Source organism: Rhinopithecus bieti, unplaced genomic scaffold (genome assembly GCF_001698545.2).
Source record: "Rhinopithecus bieti isolate Rb0 unplaced genomic scaffold, ASM169854v2 scaffold_68553, whole genome shotgun sequence".
Classification (NCBI taxonomy): domain Eukaryota; kingdom Metazoa; phylum Chordata; class Mammalia; order Primates; family Cercopithecidae; genus Rhinopithecus; species Rhinopithecus bieti.
Window position 1 is genome coordinate 1,331,275 of NW_016826183.1, and position 15,923 is coordinate 1,347,197.

Sequence of the window (15,923 nt, forward strand, 5' to 3'; positions counted from 1 at the left end):
TGGAGAAACTCAGCAGGCAGACACCATATTAATAAAACAAAAAACAACAACAAAAAAACTTCACCACCACTGTAAAGAGAAAAACCATCATCAGCCTCCTGACACGATGCAGCAAAAAGAACACAGCACCACCACTGTGGTATTCCTGTCAAAAATGCACAAATCACAGGGACACATTAGACCAAACCAAAATGAAGCACATTCAGACTACCTGACCGCTATCCTGCAAAACTGTCTCAGTCATAAAATACAGACTGGGAACTGTTTCAGACTGGAGTGAACTTGAGACAAGACAGCCAAAGGCAACAGGTGTCACCCCAGACAAAAATTGGACATTGTGACTGCAAAAGACATTACCGGGCCGCTGGAGCGAGCTTGCTGGTTGACCTGCATCTGCATTTCTGACACCTATGCTGCGAGCTGTAAAGAGGGCCTCTGTTTCCAGGAAATACCATAGGAGCAAAAGGGTAACGGAACACGTCTGCAACTTACTGTCAAAGCGTTCAAAAAAAAAATGAGTGACATGCAAACACACCAGAAGATGCAAATGCAAATGCAGAGAAATGTTCAGTGGAGAATTTGGGCGAAAAAGAAACAGGAGCTCTTCACGACACAGAGCTTCAAAGTATTTCAGAGTGGAGACTCCAGAGACAAATCCACCAAAGGCAGTGTGTGGTCGGTGTTTGTACAGACCAACACACAAAATGAGGTAGACAGGGAGACGGCAGCCTTCACAGTAAAACTGCTTTCACTGGAGAAAATAAGGATGTATTCTAACACTGCCATTTAGCAGAAAGTCTGTTCTTTCTGCTTCCTAACAGCGAAAACAAGAATCACACGTATATATTTTATCATTAATGACTTTATTTAAATATTTCAAGGATCCCAACCCCATTTAAAAATAAAAATTGTAAAGCACTCCATTCAATAAAAGCACGTAAGTCCCCCTCAACAATAAGTATGACAATTCACGATACGGCTCTTACTCTGGGAGTTTATTTTACCCTTTATTCCAAAAGGCACAGTCATCTGAGGCCTCAGATACTAACCCCACTGTATGTTTATGTCACACCACTAATGTGCAACTCAATGGAATTATTAAAGCTTTTAACACACTTCCCCAACAATTTATAGATTCTTTCTATAAGCAATAATTAAAAAAATACTGGACCTTAAGACCAATACAGGCTTAACAAGAGACCTGAAATTTCTGCAAGGGGAGTTTTGTTTCTTGATAGAAGTACGACTTCTGAAAGTCTATTCCCAGCAACAGAAAGACTAGACCCAGCTTGGCCAAAGAAACAAAGTAAAACGAGTGATTTCTAACACGCTAAAAGAATACGTTTTCATCCGCTCCACAAGAAAGCAGTCCTGGTCATTCAGAAGGCTCCTATCGTCCCACCAGTCTGCAGTCATTAGAAATATATGCTTCACAGGCCACAGGCTTGTTCTGGATTCGGTTTCAGACACCAGTGACATGAAGAGGCCAGTTTTGCGTGTGAGGGATGTGGGTCCCCACTGCCTTGGGCCTGTTCACCGGGGTGGGTGGACCCCCGCAGGGTCACAGCCTGCTGTCACGTCCGGACTGTTGGCCTCTTCTGCATCCGGGCTGTTGGGCTCTCCTGCTCTCTGTCCCTCAGGCACCTCATTCTCTGGCTGTCCGGTGCTGGCTGCACTCTCATTGGTGAGGATAACCCCTTCCTTCTTCTTTTCTCCCAACACCTCCAGCCCCATCATCCTGAGATAATGAAGCCGCTCATTCTTGGGCACAAAAGTTCGAATGGAGGCCTTTCCCCGCCATCCACATAAGACGATGGGGCACTGCAGAGCGTCTGGATTCCTGCAAGTGAAAGTGGCTTCATGCAGAACATTAAACATTCCCATAACTAAATCGAACGAGATATAACATGCAACTGCTTAACAAAGAAGACCACAGAAAACCTGTACCCACAAAACTCCCCAAAACTACTAGGAGGACATTTTCATCTGTGATCCAACGGGCAGGTTTTCTCAAAGGGAGATTAGCTTCCTTCTTTGTGTCCTGAATAAGATTCTCACCCTCACTTTCACCTTGCCTCTTTAAGTTCACAATGGAGTAGGCCCCAAATCTACAGATTTCACACACACTTTCAGTGCTGGAATTTCTACATACTTCCCGCTCAAACTTAACTTACTGTCCCCCCACCCTGTGTCACCTCACCCCACTAAATGAGAAGCGTTTCTCGACAGGCTCCTTAAGTTTCCTAAGTGAACTGGGGAGACTCAGCCCCTAGCAGGGCTGCCAGAGCAGGACCCAGGACCACCCATCCTTTTGATTCTCAGCATTTTGCATGATTTGTTCTGTAGGGACCCCACATGGCAATCTGAGCCCTGCTGGGCACACAGTGCTCATTTCCGTTCCCAGCATACAGTGTTACCCACAGTCAAAAACATCCCCGCCTCTCTGAACCTGCTCCGACCCCCGCTACCTTCCAGGCTCCACCTGTCCAGCCAGCTGGCACCAATGCCCCAACAGAGATGGAAGCCACTATTTCCAACCTCTCTCATGTTACCTAATTTCTTTCATACGGGACTCTGAGCTAGATTTTAGGTTCCTAATGGCCATGTTTAATCATCTTTCCATTTTTCCTAATGTAAAGCAGGGGCACTACGTTGGTTTTAAGAAGTGAGAGGAAAATATAAGAAATTCCCAATTCCCATCTTCTTTAAAAAAAAAAAAAAACAAAAACAAAACAAAAAAAAAAAAAAACATTATTCCTGAAGTTGACTTTTCACCTGTGTATTTCACCAAGTAGAAAAGTTTAAATATGGAAAAGTGAATCCACACCTTAAAATATCCCAATGTTTTCTACGTGGGCCACATGGGACTGTTATTTTAAAAACCATTTCTGTGTCTTTACTCAAACTCTTGTAAAAACACCCAGAAGCCATCAATCACTAGATGCTCCTGCCCCTTCACCATCCAGACACCATCCGCCTCCAGCAGGCCCCCAGGGTGCCCATGCGCACGGCCTCACTGACTCCACAGCCCATCCATCTGCTATCCCTTCACCAAGTGCCTGCCCCTCCCACCTCGGCCCCTACCTGTCCTCTCTCCACATGGCAGCCTGACAGCCTGAACTCTGAGGACATGCGGCCCCTCGGCCTCCCTGCCAACCTCTTACCTGTCCCTCCTCTTTCCCTCCTTGGCTGGGCCTGCCCCGACCCCCAGCTTGCTCCTACTCAGGATCTGCACTGTGGTGGTTCCTTCAAGCTAGCACTGGATCCCCAGTCTAACACTAACTTTCCAAAGAAATCTGTACAGTGGTTCTACCTATTCACTCCCCCAAATCCCAGTCAGCCCTGGACCCCATTTTATTGCCTCCTCTCAGAAATGGTGTTTCATGTCACCAAGAGGGAGCTGTTGCAGGTGAGATCCTAATTCTGCCATTCATGAGCTGAGGAGCTCTGAGCAGGCCACCTAACTTTCTGTCCCGGCTTCCTCCTCTGGCAAGTGCTGCCAAAACCAGCACCTGCTCCCCCAAGGTCCCCCATGAGGATGCAGGGTGAATACATGCAAGCAGCATGGAGCAGTGGTCCCGTGGGGACCATGAGCGTGAGCGTGAGCAAATCCCATGCTCCAGCCCTAGCACTCCTGATGCAATAACATGTCAGCAATACACACGGTTGAACCAGCCATGAGGACGAAAGAACGGAACCTCACTCAACTGTCCAATCTTTACACTTACTCTGTACAACAGAGAAATTTTCACTGGTTTCTAATGCTTAAAAAATAAGTACTATGCATTTTATTCTCTATAAGTAAAACTTAATTTAGCCTGAGCTGAGTGTTCTATGAAACAGTATCTTCATGATGACCTATAGGAATGTTTTGGTTCTCAAGTTTTCACAAGGTTACTTCTGAGGAACAATCATAAAAGGCCTGAAGAAGGTCCCCACCTTCCCAAGTCACTTTCCTCACCAATGAGAACACTGTAGCTAATGACAAGGCGTGTGCATCTAAGGACAGGGCTTGTACTGACTTACGCAGAATCTGGTTCATACTTCAGCACGATGCTTCCCTTTGCTGGAAGAGAAAACAGACACACATTTGCCAAGTTTTCCAGGTAGTGGATGTGTGCGCTGAGCACGTTTCTGCACCTAGTGATGTGTTAGGTATTCTGAAGAAAGAGAACAAATAATCTACATTCTTGGCCTCAAGTATTTAGATGGTGAAAAGAGGCCGTCTGGACACATGAACCAAGTCCAAATGACGCAGTAGGGACGATCCAGACGAGGACCGAGGCAAAAGACATTCAGCGACTTCAAGGGATGTCACCTGACAAGCCACTCTGAGAAGCAAGGAGGCTGGGGATTAACTGCTGGTTCATTCTTCAAAATTCAAGATTAAATAAATGTAACACCAACTCCCAGAATGGCATGAAATACATAAAAATTGTCTAAAACAATACTCCAATCATCTAAGTGCAGGATTAAGAGAAAACCAATATAAACAGTTCCCTTATCCTTTACAAGAATCTCTACTTTAAATTGTGGTTCTTGCCTGGAGACGGCAGCAGGAGACAGACTCCACAGAGCAAGTTTTATATCCTGAAGGAACGCCAAGTTTTAAACGCAAATAAGAGACATAACAGCAAGAAGTGATTCATGTACTTTTGATCAAATTGAGCCAAAAATATTAAACAGCAAGTTATTTAAAAAAATAAACAAGAATGAAGACAACAGAAAAACAAAATTAGAAGAGCTTGGAGAAATGATTTTTATGCTTAGGGGAAAAGGTCACTGGAGTGATGTGAAGTGGAAGTTGATGAAATATAAAAGCAGCAATATGACCAATAATCTACTCTGGCTGGCTAGCAGAAAAGTCAGAACCGCTGGCAAGACTCTGACTTTGCTCTAACACAGGAGATTAAAATCTGCATGTTAGCAAGTCTTGTGAGGCTGTGTACGTTAAAAAAACAAATTTACCGGCCGCGGGCGGTGGCTCACGCCTGTCATCCCAGCACTTTGGGAGGCCGAGGCGGGCGATCACGAGGTCAGGAGATCGAGACCATCCTGGCCAACACGGTGAAATCCCTTCTCTACTAAAAATACAAAAACTAAGCCACGCGTGGTGGCAGGCGCCTGTAGTCCCGGCTACTCGGGAGGGCTGAGGCAGGAGAATGGCTGAACCCGGGAGGCGGAGCTTGCAGTGAGCCCAGATTGCACCACCGCACCACCGCACTCCAGCCTGGGCGACAGAGCGAGACTGGGGCGCGGGGGGGAACAAAAACAAAAACAAATTTACCCACGCACAGAGACCTACTTCCACCCACCCCCGACCTACTGACAGGCAAGTGGGTCAAGAGCTCTAGCTGCCGGCCTTGCTAGGGCTGCTCACAGGCCGACCCCTCCTCTCCCTGGACTCCCTGGCCCAGCAAGGTGAGCGAAGGCCAGCCCCGCACGCCACACAGACACACCACAGGCTGCTGGGCAGCAGCGGGGTGCCACCAGGGCCTGGGGAAGTACAGCAACCCCAAGATAGCTTTGACCCTTAGCATTCTGAATTATCAATCAGGGATCTACAGAGCCCTCTGGAAATTGATGTAACCATAAATAAATTGAAAAATATGACTGATAAATATGCCCCAGGGTACACCACGTGTATTTCTGCCATCCTTTTAAAAGGGAATACAAGCTACCTGTCTATGCATTTCAAACTACTCACCCAGGTCCTTCGCTTGACTGTACGTCTCACTGCTGAGTTTTCTAAAAAAGGGATTTTCCTGGGTCAATAGTATCTTAACATCTTCCATTGATACAGTAATAATTCTTGAATTAATAAATGGATACAATGTATATATTCCCTGTGTGAATAAAGAGAAGGGGTATCATGATGTCATTCACCAGCAACAGCAGCCTGCTCTCCGGCTACGGTGGCGTCGAGCTCTCACTATGGCCCCTCCTCTTGGACACGTGTGGAACCTGCCCCTATGAGGGGAAACCAGCACCCTGGGTGAGCTCAATAACCTCTGAGGGTCAAGTGGCTGGTAGGTGCCAGCCAAGCCCTGAGCCACTCAGACCATCTGGCTGACCAGAAAGCCCATCTACTCCCAACTGCTTCGGTCATCTGTGGCTACTGCTGTTTAAATCCACTTCCAAAATTACCTCCTGTGCCAGCCGGAAAGCACAGTCAAACTCTTCACCACTGTTATTTCGACACCAGACTTTTATCCCTGTGTTAATAACCTTCAAGTAAAAAAAAGATGAGTAAGTAAATATAACATGAAACACAGAGATGAACACAGGACCACCTCCTGCAAGGACGCTGGGCCACATGGAGCAGCTGTCATGAAATGGGAAAGGAGAGGAGAAGCAGAAACCCCCTGAGAAACCCCGGTAAGAACCAACTGATACTCGCAACTTGTGTTTACGTCGTTTAGAGGACAGTAAAACAAATGAAAGAAGGGTCCCCAAATGGCCAAATGCTAAGGGAAGTGTCTCAAAGGACAAATCCCAAGGGTCGAGGCAGCAGGACTCGCAGCCTCTAGGCCCTCGGTGCCTTCTCTGCCCAGGAGGGCGGGCTGTGAGAACTACACCAAGGCTCACCCGGCTGTGGGAACGGGGCACAGAAAAGACACAGGCCACCAGATTTGGGACTCTGGTAGGAACCACTCAGCCCTGTGCCAGTCAACAGCTCTGAAATCACAGGGCAGGCTCAGGGACCCACAGCCGTCGCTACAGGTGGGGATGGCAAATGCCAGGGTCTGCTCCAAAGGAAACCTAAGCGGCTGTGAAAAGCCACACGCATCCTCAATCACACAGCACTCGGCGTCTGTGTGGCAGGCACCTTCATCTTCTCGCTGTTGTTCAGCAGCACGTTCCGCAGCTCCTTAGAAACCATGTAGAGCTGCCTTTTCTTCCCTTCTGTAGTCCGAGTCAGTAAATTCATCCTCGGGAATGAAGGGGCCAAAGCATAAAATTTCCTGCACACAGAAACAGTGTTGTTTACACACCAGGAGTTCAACATCTGGTAGACTGTTTCTAAACACCTTATTCTCCTCCTCTAGAATTCACTCCCTAAAACTGCAGTGTGGTTCAAGGGCACTGGGCTCTGTTCTGGACTCCAGCTTCTAAACGTCATCCACTTCCACCTGAAACCCCCACGCAACATTTATTTGGGGCACGACTTGATCAGAAACCTAAATTAACAAGTGCAGCTTCTCTCCCTTGGCCGCTACTCCAATGACAACGACCTGGTAACACTACTTCCGAGACTTTTTTTTTTGAGACGGAGTCTTGCTCTGTCGCCCAAACTGGAGTGCAGTGGCGTGTTCTCGGCTCACTGCAACCTCTGCCTCCCGGGTTGAAGCGGTTCTCTTGCCTCAGCCTCCTGAGTAGCTGTGATTACAGGCACACACCACCCGACTAATTTTTTTTTGTATTTTTAGTAAAGACGGGTTTCACCAGGTTGGTCAGGCTGGTCTCGAACTCCTGACCTCGTGATCTGCCCGCCTCGGCCTCCCAAAGTGCTGGGACTATAGGCGTGAGCCACCGCGCCTGGCCGAGACTTACTTTTTAATAGACTTTTACAAATGGATGCAAAAGACCAGTTATGCAAAAGACAGTAAGTGACCGCCCTGGTAAATAGATTCTAAAATTCAATGAATAAGAAAGAAATGAATGTCAGACTTATCCTAAACCCTTTTCCTCTATGTTCTGTCTATGTTGTCCCTAATTAGCCCCCACATACGCGGCTCTTCATTTTCCTACAGAAACTGAACTAGACAGCCTTGGCCACTAGTCTATATAGTCAACTCAGCAATTTAGGTTCAGGATCACAACTAATTTAGATTCATAATCTAAATAATCAGTTTTTTTAATCTATCATGTTTACAACGTTTACTTTCTCCTAAAATTGAAAAGTTGAGTAAATAACCTCCAAAGTTTCATCCTACTCTAATATGCAGTTAAAAAGGTTAAAAAAAAAGCTAGAGAGCTACATACAAAACAATGGTTACATGTGATCAGCTGTGCATTTGATACTCTATAGTCAATTTCTTTAAATGAATAATTAAAAAGGCTGAATCCTTACTCAATAGGTGGAAATAATGGGTCATCTTCAGGAATAAATACAAATGGGTCTTCTTTAAATCCAAATAACTTCATTTTCTTTGATGGAGGAGGACTAAAAAGGGAATCAGGATGAGACAAATCAATCTGTAATGGGTGGTAACCTTCAATACCAAAAGCACATTCTTCCTTTCCGTCAGTTCTGTGCAACATGGGGTTTGCAGCAGCAGATGCTGACACCTCCCAGCTTCCACAGGGTCCATTCCTCACACTGCATGTGCCTGACACCACACATGCACTGCCCCCTCAAACCCACCACGAAGTGGCTCTGGGATCCCATTTAATCCAAAAGGACTGTGAAGACACCACCAGAGTGTTAGATCAAGACATAACCCCCTTTCTTACCCACACACGCCATCTTTCTTATTGCCATTATTCTCTAAATCCTCAGCTGCATGAGCTATTTCTGTGTCACCAGTTCCTGTGAATGACGGACTTTCCAGCTTAGAGGGATCTGCGGGTTTCCCTTCTGCGGGACCTGCAGGGCTCAGCTGTGTGCTTTCTCTGGTCTCTGCAGATTTGCCCTGCAGCTGTCATAGAGAACAATTTCACTGACACACAAAGAGCAGCATTCTTTGTGCTGCTACGAAAAGTTAAAAATAACAAGCTCACAAAATCCATCAGTTCTATTTTTCCTACAGCATGGTATGCAGAGAAAGACAACAGAATTTTTTTAATGTGTCATGTTAAATCTATTTGCTATTATAAACAAAAATTCATGGACAGTTTCTTTGGAGTTAAAGCTGATTCTACCTTAATCCCACAAAGAGCATATATAGCCTGTTCCTTAGCAGAGGCTTACACCACCAGCTTGTTCTCGTGTGAAAATGCTTATCGTGCATTCTGCTCTGGGTAAGGCACACTGAAGGACACAGTGCGCCAAGCACGATTTCTAAAATACCCGGCGAGGCAAAAAGACAAGTATATATATAACGGGAAAGGAGGGTAGGAACTGTTCCTGGGCACCTGGACAAACTGCCACAGGAACTAGAAGACAGAGTGCCCCAGGCACCAAGGAAACACCTGCCAAAGAACTTCTGAATTAGGGCCATGGTATAATTTAAATTTGGCTTTGGGAATGAGCAAAATGTTTTACTTTTATTAAAGATCTTGAAAAAATACGTGTCCTTTTTAACAAGTCACAAAATTGATAAAAGTCGTAATTCCTCAGTCCCTATGAAGTAAGTTTCAAAAATAGGATTATTTCAGCACAGGCAAGTTCATTTTATTCAGAGCCACAAAGCTACTAAGCAGAGAAGCTGGGAGCATCCCAGGGAACACATTTTATTTCCATGTTAATATAATGTAAAAAAGCAAAAAACAAAACAGATGAACCCCAAGCCTGTAAGCAGGTCAGTGAGGGCACACACCCCTCCTGTCCAACCTTAGCTTCTCCCAAAGGGGCGTTCTTGTCGAGTCCAAGGGCACGTTCTCCCATCTCTGTTCTACCTCAACCACCTCATTCTGGACCTTCAAATACCAAGGTCAGTGTCAGCTTCCCTGGCCTGACTTCTAGCCGAGTGCTTACAGGCCTCAGCACCGCAAAAGATCACGGCGTCCTGACCACGGGGACTCTACCTGCGTTCCCAGTAGGACCAACAGCAGCACAGGCCATGCTAGCACTAGATCTATTGAACTAAATGAATAAGAAACTGACATAGTAACAGAAACAGAGAAGTATTCGTATTACTTAAATGAGAAAATGACAATAAGTTGTTCTAAAAAGTAAGATTATACATAAGGGACGAACTGAAAAAAATGTCAAAAACCTTTCTACATAAGTATTAACACGTCAGAAACGTCAATGTAATCCCCAATGCAGGCCAACCTAAAGCATGCGTCTCTAGGACAGGCTCCTCTGTGACTACACTGTGCTGTGCAGCTGGGCAATCACCAGCCTGTGGGCACTGACCACTTAAAATATGACAAGTGCAAAGTCTAAAAAAACACAAGCTACTGAAACCTAGTATGAGTGAATGCAAAGTATCTAATACTTTACAATATAATTTCTTACACTGATTCCATGAAAATAACATTCCATCAGAGTTAAGATACCTTGTGAGACTTTTAGCCTCAAAGTGAAACACTTTCTAACTGGACAGAAAAACCCTGGTGACGGCAGAAGTGCAGTCGCTCTGCCAGTCTGAGGCTGTACGTTCCAACGTTAATCGGCACAAACTGTGCCCCAGAAAAAGGCTGGAGCTCTTTGCGGAACTGTTTCCTTTTTGTTCCTCCATAGGCTGAGCTTTTCTGTCCTAATTTTCAAGCATGGATCTTAAAGAAATAGAGACTTCCAGACTTTGATTCCAGGCCAGGTTCTATCGTCGGGGAAGGCAGATTTATGAATAACTAATGCTGGCGTGATACAGGTGAGACAGCATGCTTTACAAAGGACTGTGTGTCAGGATGAAGGCAACACTCTTTCTTCACCACTCTGCTTCCTGGCCCGCCTCGGAAAGCAACCAGCAGGCAGTTTAGATCCATCACAAACAGGCCAGGCTGCATCTTTCCAGCCAGGTCTGGACGAGGCTGTCACCGTTCCTCGCAGTCAAGGTGAACCCGGGCTGGCTTGGGGTCAGCAGAGCTCTGCTGTCATCGGTGAAATAAGCCACTCACAAGGACTGGAGCACAGACACCTGGGGCTTCCAATTCAGAGCTACCGAGCAATTTTTCATGTCTTTTCAACTTTTATTAAATAACTGGATTTACAGTGTGGCAGGAATACATTCCCCCAAACACTGACTTCTCCACGTAACTATCACCTGTGAGAAATTTCTGCTTTTTGGAAAACTTGATATTTAAATGAATGTCCCCCTCATTCAGGCTCAGCTCTCCTGCTGCCCACAGGAAGTAGCTCTTCTTTCCTCTGCACTTCTACGACACTCCGGCTAGTTCTTGTCTTAAATGTACGAGATCAAATGTTATGTCATTTTGGAAAAAGAAAAACTCACCTTTGGCTGACGTTTATTCCACGGCATTGAAGATTTTTTCACCAATACTGCCACAAAAAACCCTCCAGTATTCTGATGATGGGGTAATATCCTAAGGCTAAACATATATATATATATATAAAATCCACACTTCTGAAATAATCAAAAATGCATTCTTTTACTATTAAGACAAATACTGCAAAGATGATGCAAGAGAAAAACCATGTCTTCAACCCTCACTCATAGAATGGCCAATATATAAACTTAATTTTATTTTATTTTATTTTTTTTTTGAGACAAGGTCTGGCTCTGTTGCCTAGGTGGGAGTGCAGTGGCATGATCTCGGCTCACTGTAGCCTCCACCTCCCGAGCTCAGGCAATCCTCCTGCCTCAGCCTCCCAAGGAGCTGGGACTACATACAGACATGCAACATTCTGCCTGGTTAGTTTTTTTTTTTTTTTTTTCTGTAGAGATGGGGTCTTGCCACATCGCCCAGGCTGGTGTCAAACTTTTGAGCTCGAGTGATCCACCAGCCTTGGCCTCCCAAAGTGCTGGGGATTACAATCATGGGCCACTACACCTGGCCCACTTTGTAATCTTTAAAAAGTTCATGAAGGCTGGGCATGGTGGCTCATGCCTGTAATCCCAGCACTTTGGGAGGCCGAGGCAGGCAGATCACCAGAGGTCGGGAGTTCGAGACCAGCCTGGCCAATGTGGTGAAAATCCATTTCTAATAAAAATACAAAAATCAGCCAGGCATGGCGGCAGGCACCTGTAATCTCAGCTACTTGGGAGGCTGAGGCACGAGAATTGCTTGAACCCAGGAGGGAGGTTGCAGTGAGCCGAGATTGAGCCACTGTACTCCAGCCTCAGCGACAGTCAGACTCTGTCTAAAAAAAAAAAAAGTTCCTGACGTACCCTAAGCATTACCATTTACATTCTAGCCAATTCCAGTATTAATAAATGCTCAATGCCAGCAACTAACAGGCAAGAGAGCCATACTGGCAGGGAAGTTCACACACATGGGGTTGCCCCTGGCACAGCCCAAGCCTCACAGCAATGTCACCTGCTGCCTCCAACTCACCCCAACAAGACCCACCAGCTCACCAGGGACGGGGCTTAACCTTCCCGCTCCCCACACCTGGAGGCCCCACCAACTCACCATCGCTCCAGGTGCATGGCCTGCAGCTTTTCCGGGTCTTTCGGAGGGAACATGGTGGGTCGGATCTGGGTATGTCTGCTGTGAGGAACAGTGTCCCAGTCTGTAAACCACTGCCCATCTTTCGTCATTACCTGCAGAACCACAGGGTACATTCCAGATTACTAGCACTATCCAGTAACAAAAATCACAGGGTAGGAGGGTCCATTCTCTCAAAGGTAACGAATGGTCATTCTCATTCGCTCCAAAGACAGGAAGATTATTTGCCAAGACAAAACAAGACAATCTTTACAGAAAATCCCCAAATTATTAATACATAAATTCTGTTAAGAACAAAGATGAAATACATTTATTCTAAAAACCAGTATAAGCATGATAAAATAACATTTTCCATCTAGTTATTTCTTTTTAAACAAGCCCCAGGCTGTTTCTGGCCTAAAATTGTAATGAATTATTTCACATTGGAAACAAGACTTGAATCCCAGCTCAATTTAAAAAATAAAATAAAAAAATTAAAAAAGCAAAGCTACCCTTACAGGAATGAGAGTAAAGGAGTTTATTTCTGTACATTGAGTAGAGAAAACTTTTCCACTGCCAGGAATAAACATGCCACTTGTCATGAAATGTGTCATGAAATAACACTCTGAAATGGATTCTAATTTCATTTATGGATTAGTATTTCATAAAATACTAAGATGTAGTATTTACTCAAGTTACCCACACGTGAATGCTTTGAAACTTGACTCTACTTCGGTGATGCTGCACCTACTCTTTAGAATGAAAGTTCTCGAGGAAAGGTTACCTTCCACTGTGTGATTCCAGGCATCCACTTCAGCCCTGGCAGTTCATCAGACACATCAGCAAGCTCCAAAGCACCTGTATAGCAAAAGCATGGACGTCTTTTGTTTTTCAAAAAAGTATAAATACTATGCCCAGTGAAAAAAACCAGACACAGATCACATATTATGATTCCATGTACAGAAAATGTCCAGGGAAGGCAAACCTATCGACAGAAAGTGGATGAGTGGTTGATGTGGCTCGGGTGGAACGGGGAGCAAGTGCTGTTGGCCAGGAAGGGTCTGCTAGGGTGACAGGAATGGCCTAAAGCTGGACTGCAGTAAGGGGCTGCCAACTAGGTAAACTTACTAAAAATCACTGAACCGTACACTTAAAATGAGCGAACGTTAACAATATGTAAATGACACCTCTAAGTTGTTCCAACAACAGGGCATTGAGGAGTCCTGCCACGAACGCGAGACTACTCCGCAAGAAGATAACCAGGAGGCTGGGCTGCAGGACGCCTGCTCCGTCTCCCCATTCCAGTGCACACCAGGGCGATGCTGTGGGTCCTCATGCAGGCATGTCTAACAAACACCCCAGAGCAATGCTGAAAATGAACTGTGGGAATTTTTAAACCTCAAGTTTGTGGTCCCAGGAAGTTTCCTAAAATTGCCCATCAGGACACAGTCAGCCCGATTTTAAAAACAATGCAGTAATAGCTGTGAACACACACTGGCCTTAAGTGTCCATACCAGTGACACAACAAGAAGCTATAAGGTGAGGCCATTACAGGAAACTGGTGAGACCAGCTACTAGCACAGATACTGATGTGACAGCCTCTCAGCAGAGGAAAATTCAACAAATCTCCCAGAAAATACAAAAATGGAACAACGACAAAAACAAAGCAGAAGAATCCCCAAGACGGAGAGCAGCAGTAAGACACCTCTGAAGCAAGCACTGGACTGATTGCTGCCATCATTTCTGCATTCTCTTCCTTTTAAAAGCTAACACTAAATGACAGTGCAGGCAAACACTGACGGGCTTCTCCACCAAACACTGTCCGGGGCCTCATAAACAAGCAGGGCAGGCATCAGGTGTTACCTCACCATCCCAGCACCTGGGTTGGAAGCTGTCAGTGCTGCCCCATGTTGCCCTTTCTCCAGTAAAGCTGTTGAGCACTTTCAGGTGGGGAACGTACCCTACTCCAGTCAAAATCACCAGCAACCACCTACTCTAAGGCTCAGCCAAGGTCTGCTTCTTCCTGGATAGAGCCATATCCATGCACACCACCTCTGACAGAGGAATGGTAGGAAGCATCTCCAATGCGGTCTGAAGTCCTCCACACGCAGAAAGCTGGCTGTGACGTCATACTGCACACCGGGCCCCCACATGCAGAAAGCTGGCTGTGACGTCATACTGCACACAGGCCCCCACACGCAGAAAGCTGGCTGTGACGTCATACTGCACACAGGACCCCACACGCAGAAAGCTGGCTGTGACGTCATACTGCACACACCCCCACACGCAGAAAGCTGGCTGTGACGTCATACTGCACACACCCCCACACGGAGAAAGCTGGCTGTGACATCATACTACACACAGGCCCCCCCTACACAGAAAGCTGGCTGTGACGTCACACTGCACACCGGGCCCCCACATGCAGAAAGCTGGCTGTGACATACTGTACACAGGCCCCTACACACAGAAAGCTGTGACATCATACTGTACACAGTACCCCACATGCAGAAAGCTGGCTGTGATATCATACTGTACACTGGTCCATGCTGGAAACCCACGTGTCTAGTAAGAAAATGAATACAGAATAGGAGACCCACTGAATGAATTAATTCATTTTTGACACTTGCTAACAGGAGAAACTACTATCACATACTGGAATGTTAGGTGAAAAAGTAAGGTATTTAGATACACACAACACAATCAAAACTATTCAACACAGTGAAGACTAGAAGTTGCAAAAAGCAATGTAGTTACTCGAAGGAAAAGAATCCATGTACCTTTTTTCTAAATATGAATGCCCTTACACATAAAACCCACTGGCCAAACGGTGCTGGCTGTTCTTTGAAATCTCCTATGGGGAGGCAGAAGCCAGTCCCTGACCAAGAACTCCCTCCACCCGCAAGGTGTCTCCCCTGGCATCTCAGAAAGCTAAAATGATTCCAAAATTTGAATAAAGAACCTGAGCACACTCTTTCTTCTCGTCTTGCAGTGAAGCTTGCCCTTAGAACAAAGTTCAAATGTATGTCACAGTCTAACACCTTCTGTGCCCTGTGATGATGAGGAGACAGGCCTCATGTTAAAGGTGAGTATTTGAAAGCACATCATCTGCTCTACTGGTAATAAAGGTGCAATTCTGGCCTTGGTGTGCCTTGCTCCATTATCTTATTTGTCAACTGGTTCAGAACCTGGACAGGGAAAGAGGGCGTTATTTACTGGGCTTTCAAAAGAAAGCCTGCCAGGCCGGGCATGGTGACTCACACCTGTAATCCCAGCAGTTTGGGAGGCCAAGGTGGGCAGACTGCCTGAGGTCAAGAGTTTGAGACCAGCCTGGCCAACATGGTGAAACCCCATCTCTACTAAAAATACAAAAATTGGCTGGGCGTGATGGCACATGCCTGTAGTCCCAGCTACTCGGGACACTGAGGCAGGAGAATCACTTAACCAGGGAGATGGAGGCTGCAGTGAGCCGAGATGGTGCCACTGCACTCCAGCCTGGGCAACGGAGTGAGACTGTTTCAACACAAAACAAAACAAAAAAGCCTCCCACCTCGCAAACACACATAGACAGACATACAGCCAGCTAGAACCACAAATCTGATGAAGTCTGAAAAGATTCGCAAGTGTTCACTCAGAAAACCAGCAGTAACATTCTGAATACAAGAAAAATACAGACACTCCAGCCTGGGGAACAGAGCAAGACTCCA

At 45.9% G+C, this 15,923-nt stretch overlaps 1 protein-coding gene across 2 annotated transcripts in view; it reads right to left on the reverse strand.

Annotated features, from left to right (window-relative positions):
• Positions 1-842: 842 nt before the first annotated feature.
• The window catches only part of NSUN2 (NOP2/Sun RNA methyltransferase 2), a 33,749-nt gene continuing 18,668 nt past the window's right edge, over positions 843-15,923 (reverse strand). The window contains exons 10-19 of one of the 2 annotated variants that reach the window (XM_017863344.1): positions 13,004-13,077; positions 12,205-12,335; positions 11,064-11,160; positions 8,458-8,642; positions 8,075-8,167; positions 6,830-6,965; positions 6,148-6,228; positions 5,708-5,846; positions 4,027-4,066; positions 843-1,840 (exon numbers count right to left, since the gene is read on the reverse strand). In XM_017863344.1, the coding sequence (XP_017718833.1) occupies positions 1,534-1,840; positions 4,027-4,066; positions 5,708-5,846; positions 6,148-6,228; positions 6,830-6,965; positions 8,075-8,167; positions 8,458-8,642; positions 11,064-11,160; positions 12,205-12,335; positions 13,004-13,077 (1,283 nt within the window). In that variant the 3' untranslated portion in view covers positions 843-1,533. Of the gene's footprint in view, positions 1,841-3,961; positions 4,067-5,707; positions 5,847-6,147; positions 6,229-6,829; positions 6,966-8,074; positions 8,168-8,457; positions 8,643-11,063; positions 11,161-12,204; positions 12,336-13,003; positions 13,078-15,923 lie in introns of both variants that reach the window. The other variant, XR_001883632.1, reaches the window with a different exon arrangement.